This window comes from Cyprinus carpio, chromosome B11, assembly GCF_018340385.1.
Source record: "Cyprinus carpio isolate SPL01 chromosome B11, ASM1834038v1, whole genome shotgun sequence".
Classification (NCBI taxonomy): domain Eukaryota; kingdom Metazoa; phylum Chordata; class Actinopteri; order Cypriniformes; family Cyprinidae; genus Cyprinus; species Cyprinus carpio.
This window is the reverse complement of record NC_056607.1, coordinates 7,625,514-7,635,062: the sequence shown is the minus strand read 5'-3', so window position 1 is coordinate 7,635,062 and position 9,549 is coordinate 7,625,514. Positions and strand designations below refer to the sequence as shown.

General features: G+C 39.2%; 1 protein-coding gene across 1 annotated transcript; it reads left to right on the top strand.

Moving 5' to 3' along the window:
- Positions 1-924: 924 nt before the first annotated feature.
- On the top strand, positions 925-9,299 carry LOC109098778 (ERBB receptor feedback inhibitor 1-like). The gene is made up of 4 exons (XM_019112302.2): positions 925-1,081; positions 4,410-4,608; positions 4,795-4,877; positions 5,701-9,299. The coding sequence occupies exons 2-4, from the start codon at positions 4,460-4,462 to the stop codon at positions 6,834-6,836; spliced, it is 1,368 nt and encodes a 455-aa protein (XP_018967847.2). The 5' UTR covers positions 925-1,081; positions 4,410-4,459; the 3' UTR covers positions 6,837-9,299.
- The last annotated feature ends 250 nt before the right edge of the window (positions 9,300-9,549 follow it).

The window sequence follows — 9,549 nt, the reverse complement described above, 5'->3', positions numbered from 1 at the left end:
GTTTGATGTATGAGGCTAATAATCTAAATTCTTTAAGTATAGAAATGCAATTTTTGATAACTGTAGTCGAGTAGTGGATGTGTGCTGTTTTTAATTAAACAAATTATCAGTACACATGACATAATTTTCCTTATATTGTTACTATTTTGATTATGTAATTTTTGGGATTATTTGTATTATTGTATTATTTTACCCGTACAAAATGTCCTAATTCTTATTTATTTTTATTTATTTTTTTGTCTCTGTGGATGACGATTAGAGATTGAAATGCAATTTTTTTTTCTCCCGAAAATGCAATTAAAAATGTAAAGTGAAACATGAAAATGCCATGATGAGGGCATTTCTCCTCCCTATGTCTCATGGTTTGCTTTAAATAGGCTATACTGAAACCAGCAAGTTTTAGGAGTTTGACGTTTAGAAAAATACCATCAATTCCAAACACCATTGCAGCTGTGTGTGTGTGTGTGTGTGTGTGTATATAAGTGAGTGTGTGTGTGTGTGTGTGTATATAAATATATATATATATATATATATATATATAAATATATATATGAAGAGTTCCAATGCAAATGCCTCTAAAAGCCATCTTGGTCAAAAATGAGATACAATATACAATACTGAGTGAAGGCTCTCCACACATAGTATATGTTTATCAAGTACTTTGACTTCAAATGCGCTAAATCCCAGCCTCAAACCATTCAGGAGTACCAGTACTTACATTTATTTTTTTTTCAAATCAAACTGCATATGTATTTCCATATAAAACATGTAGAGTAAGCAAATGCACAACCCATGGAGGGTAACAATACTGCAGAGCTGCTCACGGATAACAGCAGCGTGCGCTCTGTGTCTTTAAATCCCGCCTGAAAGGGGCGGGGCTTGCGCGTCCTCTGACTACAGTGAGCATTTAAAGCACCGCGCACACAGAAGACCCGTTTATGAACGAACCTCTCGAGTGCTGTAATGAACGTCCTCTAGCATCTACAGAGCTAAACTAAAGCTTTTTAAACGGGCCGAACGGGATCATTACGGCATTATGAACTTTTAACACCGGACACCTAGAATCTGTCAGGAGATTAAGGTGAATTTTATTGCGTTTGTCGCATCGTCTGTGTTTGTGGTCTTTCTGTGTCTCTCTCAGTGTGTGTGTGTGTGTGTGTGTGTGTGTGTGTGTGTGTGTGCTGATGAAGACAGTGACGTGTGGAACGATATTATCAGATTCTGTGACAGGACATCCGATAAGGTGTATGTGTGTGTGTGTGTTCAGCTAGGAGGAAAGTGTAAGAATAGTTCTAAAATATAATTAAGTTTATTTATAATTAATATGTATTTATTTTAGATTTTTGTTTTAATGATGATGATAATAATAATAATAATGATGATGATGATGAAGATGATCACCTGACAAGAAACGCATGATAGTGTCACAATATGTGACGTTAACACATGGTGCCTCATTTCGTGAAACATCTTTTTTTTTTTTTTTTTACTTTTTTTTTTTTTTTACTTCAAGAAATGTATAAGGTGTGTTTCGTCAGGTGTGATAGAGTGTTCGTGACTCATCCCGCCAGTTTGCGGAAGCGGACAGGTAGATCGGGTATGGTTGCTAGGAAACCGCGGCGGAGGTGACAAGAGCGGGGTGTGAACGCGCGCGACTGTCTCTCCGTCATACCTTCTCACAATGCCATATCAGTGGTTTGTCAGGACGCAGATATTTCTTAATTTGTGGCCATGTACAATGACTCTACGCTTTACTGCTGGTCCTCTTTTCGAAATATTTTTTGTCAGGACATATAGTGAATATGCACACATTATATGAGCACTAGAAGCACTTTTTAAGTGCCCTGCTGTGTTTTGGGGTTTGTCAAGAACATTTCATTGCAAAGTAGTTTGCATAAAGAAAACAAAGCCAATTTTTAGAACTATTGCCATTATCTACATCAGTTTGACAATTAAGCACATTTCCAATCCCATTCTAAATGAAATAATGACACTAGTGTCTTAATAGAGCTTATGGAGAACTTGGATTTGTCTCATATTTAATGAAGTTTGAATCATTGATTCTAATACAGTGAAGCTGCTTTGAATCAGTCTTTATTGTATAAAGCGCTTTAAAAAAGTGACAACTTTATAATGCATAAACATTTAATTTTTTTTAATTTAATTTTTTTTTCTTCTTATTAATCTGCTATATCGCTGCAGTTCTTGAATGTGGCCCTTATGCTGGATTCATTAATGAATAGGTAATGTGGTTATTCATCATAAACAAAATCCCAGTTTTAATAGAGCTAAAATAAGCCTTGTTGTCTTGTGATTTTAGGAGTGACGGGTTCCTGACAGGTTTTGTAAGATTCACTGATTCTTTCTTGCACAATGCAGCCAAATGTACAGTTTTGGTTCTGAGATCTCAGATTTAAATGTTAAAAAGGTTAGAAGTAATAAATTTTCATCTGATAGGGTTTTATAGAATGTTTCATGGGGTTTACGCCACAACGAGCACATTTGCCATGCTTTGTTTACTTAACGTCTTTGCAACACATTGGCATTGTCTTCCCGAAGGCATTGAGAAATGTCTGTGCTGGACACTAGGAAGTCTTGCACCTGTTGTGAGAGGAAGCGCTTGTCCCGTGGGGTTCTTTATCAGAGATCAGGTTGCAATGTGTGCTCATAGTGACCGTATCCAAGGTCCAAAGCTTTCAGGATGCATGACTGCTTGCATTTGTAAACCGGATCAGGGATGTTAGACAGAAATGCACGTCCCTGTTGAACCAACTGACCCAGTTTGATCACATACCCATTTATGAAATGGCATCGCATTGCTTTCTTTGACTAGATTTTACTCTGTGCATCACAAACAATCTGCAAAATGTGTGATACTGATTAAATTGCAATACCCCATGAATGCACCTGTTGCATATCACATTGAGTTCTGCAGAAATGCATTGAACCATTTTGTCTGTTGCTTGCAAAACAGCCCTGCAATAAAATGTTCTATAAAATGCTAATTGCTGTTTAATAGGGCACATGAGTTGTTTGTATCTCTGAAGGATTGGTGATTTAAGAGCGTGATATGTGTTTGTAAGCTAAAACCAGGATGAACCTTGCCTCCAGGTCCATCACTCTTCACGTTCTCAGGGGTGTAAAGCTGGTTTCTCAAAGAGTGAAAAGCGTTTTCCTGGGTTCTACTCTAGAAGCAACTGCTTTAGGCCATCTCTAGTGTTACACCAAAGAGTAACACTAGATACAAGTTCCTTCAAACATAAGTTGTGTTCCCAAGGCATGAAATTTGAGGCTCATTTGCATACATTGTTTGATATTACATGGCTTCCTCTGTGAGGAAAGCATTTGGACGAGACTCTCAGAAAGTCTTGCTTGCAGACAAAATTACACAGTATTTCATAGAATGCAGCAAAGTGATAAATTGTGTGCTGTCAATGCATCCTACAAGACTTGATTGAGTCTTTCGCGGTTTGTACTGTTTTGTGTGTGTGACATCTAAGAGAGCATTCAATTTGGCTCTATCCTCGGGGCTTTGGGGGCATAAGTGTCGTTTAGTGCTGTCAAACTGAGCGCTTGTCATACCACAGGCTGTGAAGCTCAGCAGAATGTTGCTCAATGTTCTTTTCTGAAAGAGCACGACTGGAGTCCCGTGCGCATGGCTGACTGCATTGCAAAGCAAGGAGACGCGACGAGGAGGTGCACTGGATGGTGTGCTGATAGCCCAGGGTTCACTGCTACATAAAAAAACTAGACCATGTCTCAGTTCTTCCACAACAACCCCAAAACCATTGCAATGATCTCAGTTATGTTTGAATGTTCAAATTTCAGTTCAAATGTTGCTCTTTCATTGCTTAATGGAGCTCCTGGTTGTTTTTCTGTCAAGTATTGACTTTATCTTGGGCGTTTCTCTTAAAATTCCTTGAAGAAATGAAAACAGACACAAATAAGACCAAATACAAAATAACTTGTAAATAAGGCACAAATTACTTCAAAATTTCACATTGCCATTGCTTTGTAATTTTGAAATTTACTAGCAGTTTCTATAGCTTTTTTTAAGTGTAGTTGATGTACAGTAAAGTGTTATATAAAAAATGAGAATCAGATTTGATTGCCGATTTGAGTTTCAGAAGGTATCTCAACTTGCAAGATTCCTAGGGCTTTTTCCTCAAAGTCTAAATTTGCTTAGATAGAAATATCTCATTTGGGTTTTTTTTCTATGGGTTTGTATCATGAGCTCAGTGTAAGATCTGTTCTGGAATTCAAGATAAGACGTGTGAAAATACTGAGGTCCTTTTCTCAGTAAGAAAGAGAATTTGAGAAGCAGGAGGCTTCAGTATTTGTTCTTTATTTTGAAACACTTGCAATATTACTGAGATTTATGCTCTTGTCTTCTCATGGCTGTGTTTCAGGTACAGGCCAACAGCTGCCAGCTTGGCGGGAGGAGCATTTCCTGGCCTGAATGCGAACCGACTGCAGCTGGAGCATGTCCACTGCAGGCTTGACTGCCCAGGAGATCTGTTTACCCGCACAAAGCCTATTCCTGCGGGACAGCCATTGGCATAGCATGGCCGGAGCTAAGCCCTCTTGGAAATACCATGATATACAAAAGTGAGTGCAACACTAAAAGCACAAGTGTGTTTTTCTCGTGTTGAACATGGATTAGTTTTACAAGTCCCTGGACATGCTCTGCATGACTGAGCAGACAAACAGGAAATGGTCTGTGTTAACATGGGTCATATGATGTTAATGAACCTCGGATTTTGTCTGATTAGCTCTCCTGTTCTTAATCTACAGCTTATACTTCACCATTGATTCTTCTATGGATTATAACATTCAGTCCCAGCAACAGGTGCTGCCATCATTCTCAGGAGTGGAAAGTAAGTAGCATTACAACATACATTTCATCATTATGAAAAGTTCACTCAAATTTACTCACCCTCATTTCATTCCGAACCTGTATGGCTTGATTTAAAGCATCTTTCTTTACATTTAGTGACAATTCAGAGTGGCCATGGACAAAAGTACCAAATAGCAAAATAAAATAAAAAACTTACAACATGCACTATTTTTTATTTAGCAGATGGGAAGGTTTTCAACTACACATTAAATCTCACATAAAGTTGTTGTATGTCTAATTTAGTGAAATATAGTATATGTGATACTTTTATATTGCATTTTCCCCCTCCTTTTTGGAGACTAAAAGAAGTGGTCATTATGAACAGTCTGTTTATGGAAAGAACAGAATTATCTGCAAAAAAAAGCATATGGGTTTGCAATGACTTTAAGGAGTAAATAATGGTGTTTAAAAGTTCCTTAAACTCATGTACTAAATACTAGAGAAAGATAAGAAAACAATGTTGCCACTGGATGAATCAAAGGTGTAATAATGCATTAAAGTGTATGTGGCTCAAACAGTAGCACATGGTGGGTTCGATTTCAAGGGAATGCACAAACTAATAAAATCGGATCCTTTGGATAAAAGCGTCTGCCAAATGTAATGTAAATAGTGTTTAATACTGTTCGAGAAAGTCATAAGCTTAAAGGTGAAGTGCAACTTCTGTTCCACTTGCAGTGACCTCTTTTACATTGATGGTAATTAGGTTTTTAGGTTTCATAATTAGCATGAAAGGACAATTTATTCATTTAAATCTTTTAAAAACTGCTAAATACTCATTCTCTGCTACCTTCCTGTTCAAACAGAACAGCGGACTCATCTTCAGTCACAAAACAGCCCAGGAGGCCAGTCCTTGCCCCCAAAAAAGCCCAGACCTTCCCAACTCACCTTGCACACGGACCCTTTCACGTCCAGCCCTGCCGAAGACGACCAAGTGGTTCCCTGCTTTCAACGTCTAACGGTATCTGACCGCATCAGTCCTCCCCAGACGCCCAGCCGAGTCACCAAACCCCTTCCCCCAATTCCCGGTTCAGCAGAGCTTTCCCCGGATCAGGCTATGGACAGTGAGGTAGAGTTCTTTAATGGAGATGACAATCGCTGCCTAGTTTCCGAATCTTGCTCAAAACACTCTTCGTTCCGCTATGGAATGCCCAGTCGAAGGAGTTTCAGGGGCTGTGGACAGATTAACTACGCATACTTTGAAGGTCCAACATCCCTGCAGAAGAAGCAGACGCAGCCGCAAAAGCCAAGGAAGGAGCGGGAAAACCAGCAGAGGGAACAGGAGCTCCGTGACCAGCACCAACTGCAGCAGCAACAGCAGCAGCAAAACTGTCTCCGACAACAGGAACGTACACAAAGGAAGCTGCGGCGTTCCCATTCTGGCCCCGCCGGCTGCTTCAACAAGCCCACCTCCTTCCGGCTGTCCAGTCACCACCAAAACATGCAAGGCCTGGATAAACCGGAAGTTCCTCCCAGAGTTCCTATTCCCCCACGACCAATCAAGCCTGGAGACTACCGCCGCTGGTCAGCCGAAGTCTCATCAGGAGCCAACAGCGACGACGACCGACCTCCGAAAGTACCTCCCAGAGAACCTTTATCCGGCAGTAGTTCCCGCACCCCGAGCCCAAAGAGCCTTCCAGTGTACCTCAACGGGATCATGCCCCCAACGCAGAGCTTTGCCCCGGACCCTAAATATGTCAGTCGTGGCCTGCAACGACAGAATAGTGAAGGTTCCCCGTGCATTCTGCCCGTCATGGAGAACGGCAGGAAAGCAAGCACCACGCACTACTTCCTTTTGCCGCAACGTCCGTCGTACCTGGACAAACATGAGAAGTATTTAACAGACAGCACAACGAGTCGAGGCACGGATGCCTCGGATTTGAGTTCGGACTGGGACTGTCAAAGCAAAAGGAAAACGACGCAGCAAATAGACTTGGTATGAAAAAACTGGGGCATGTTCGACCCCCGAGACTTTTTCTGCTGCTTTGTCGCAGCTTTGCTCTAGCACTCCGAGTGAGTTATGTATGAATTGTTACTGGGATTTCTCTTGTTTTAGAAACAGTTCTAACAGTTCTTTTAGAGCAAGCTCAGAAACTATTTTGATGTTTTTTTTTTTATTATTATTTCATTGCTATGTGAAATGTAAGTGTTGAAATGATGGTGCAGTTGTTTGGTATTAGCTGGTCTGGTACCTCCATACTTCAGTGTTGTAAATTTCCGTAGTCTCATTTTATATCGCATTAAAGATTATTTTTATGTCTCGGAACATGTGGTTGAGCATGTTCGTCTGATCATAGGGACATAGGGTCAGTAAATGCTTATTTACATTTGTGTCTGTCGTCTACCATATATGAAGTATAAAATTGGCCCGACTTTTTCGCGGCCAGCATTTTAAGTGAAGGGTATTCCATCTTATAGCATTGCATACTGCATGCAAGCACTCAATCTGACTCATGCACACTATCTCGCTGTTCTTCTGTTGGACTAATGCTCTCAGCTTTTGTCAGGACACTCTTTTGTGTGCTTTTGTTCATGTGGCCTGTCTGTACAATTTGCAGTCTTGATTGTGTGTTACATAGGAACAGGCTAAGTATTGCTTTTCTGTTCTAAGTTGTGTGTGTGTGAGTGATTCGAGAGCTGAATGTGTTACATTTGCCTAGTTATGGCACTGCTTTTAAGCTTTCATAAGCTGCTTAAAACGGCAACTGAAATGTTGCCCTCTGAATGAACAGAGTATTTCCAGTCCCTGGCTTCTCGCTGAGGTGTAGTGTGTTCTTTTGTTGCACAAAAAGCAATACTTGTGAAACCTGTGAATGAGTTTCTCTCCTCTTTTAAAGTGCTGTCTTCACGTGAAGCTGTGAGCTATTGTCTGCGATAGGATTTTCTCAAGTACTACCTCCCATTATAGTTCTAATTCTTCTTAAATACCCAACTACGGATTACAAAGACTCAACATATACAATCTCTTTGACGTACACAGGTCCTTACAAGGAAACGGTTGCCCCTGATCTATATTTCTTCATGTTTTGCCCATTCGAAACAGTCAGTCATTAACACTTCCTCAATGAAAACGCATCTTCGACTGATTTTTAAGAGCTACGTGGAGTTAAAGTCCATGTGTGGTGCATTTGGCTGAGCTCACACATACTGATCTTCCTGTTACTGTACTTACATTCCTGTTAGACGTGATTACAGTGGGTGTGGGCACCAGAGACTTTGGCTGCTGGCAGCTGGTGAATGAGATGTTTTATTATTCTATATTGTTTCCAGAACCATCGTGATAACTCAGTAAATGTAGCAAGTGCCATGCAATTTAAAAAGGGGGAAAGTAAGACTATTAAAACATGCTGTTTGGAAGCTGTAAGGTCAAGTACAGCTTTCCACCTCACAGGATTTTGAACTCATTTGATGCCATGGTTTTTACCCTTTATTTTACCAGTTTGTGTATGAGGAAATGTTTACAGTATACCTTATTTTCCTTTAGCAGTCTTACTTAAAAAAAAAAAAAATGAAATGAAATGAAGGCAAGTTCAAGAAGAAATAGACATCTCTGCTGTGTTGTGTATGTTAGTGTGTGTGTGTGTGTGTATATATATATATATATATAAGCAAAGTGCACTGAGAAAACAGTATGTTGTGATGTGTAAAAGTATTTAACATTGTCCTTTTAACTAAACTGAATAGTTTTTAGTCTATTGTATCCTGTAAAGTAATAAAAATAAATACTTATTTATGAATCAAGTTTGTCTTTATCTGATATTCTATTTTCATTTCATTCTCTGAAGTATGTTGTATCTCTGAGAAACGCAGAGATATAGCTGTTTTGCCTGTTTTATCACATCCACGCCCCTGTGCTCTGCCTCATTACTATTGGCCTGGCTCCAGACAGGAGGAAGGTGAACTGTACTTTTGCACTTAAAACCGATCATAGATCAGTTCTGTGGTTGTCTTTATGGAGATGATGGGTTGGTTTGAAGGGATGCGTGTCTCGGAGCGGTTTTACAGGGCAGCATCTAGCAAACCTGGGAATTACTCACATAGACCGGTATTTTCTGCCTTGCTGATCGAGGAAAATGCTGTTTCTCTGGTCTGGGTTTTTTTTTTTTTTTTTGCATAAAGGCCTAGGATGAAACGATAAGCAGCTGACAGGAGTGAACAATAAGTTCCCTGTATGTCACAAATCATTCAATTGAATATACTAAATAACTTTAAAAAAAAATTAAATTAACCATAACTGTGACCACCTAGAATGTCACATAGTCTGTTATTGCTTTAGCTTCTGGCTTTTTGAAATTGAAATTTGAATTACTTCTGAATTGTACTTTTTCATGTTAATGTGATGAACCTTTTCTACTCTACAAATTTGGCTCAAATTGCAGGAAATAAAGTCATCCTGTTCACCTTCTGTTGCATTTACTCTGTATCAGTTTTATTATTCAATTCTTATTTTTATTAGTTTTTTTTTTATCTTAATATATAGCTCTATTTCATTTTTAGTTTTACTAAATTTTGATACTTAAGTAATTTTAATAAACTTCTTTCAGATAGTTGCCAAGGCAATATCCCTCATTTTTAATCCCTAGATGTGTTTTAATCCCTAGATTTTATTTGATGTTATTTTAAGCAGTGTTCAGGACATAATGTCAAGAGATGCT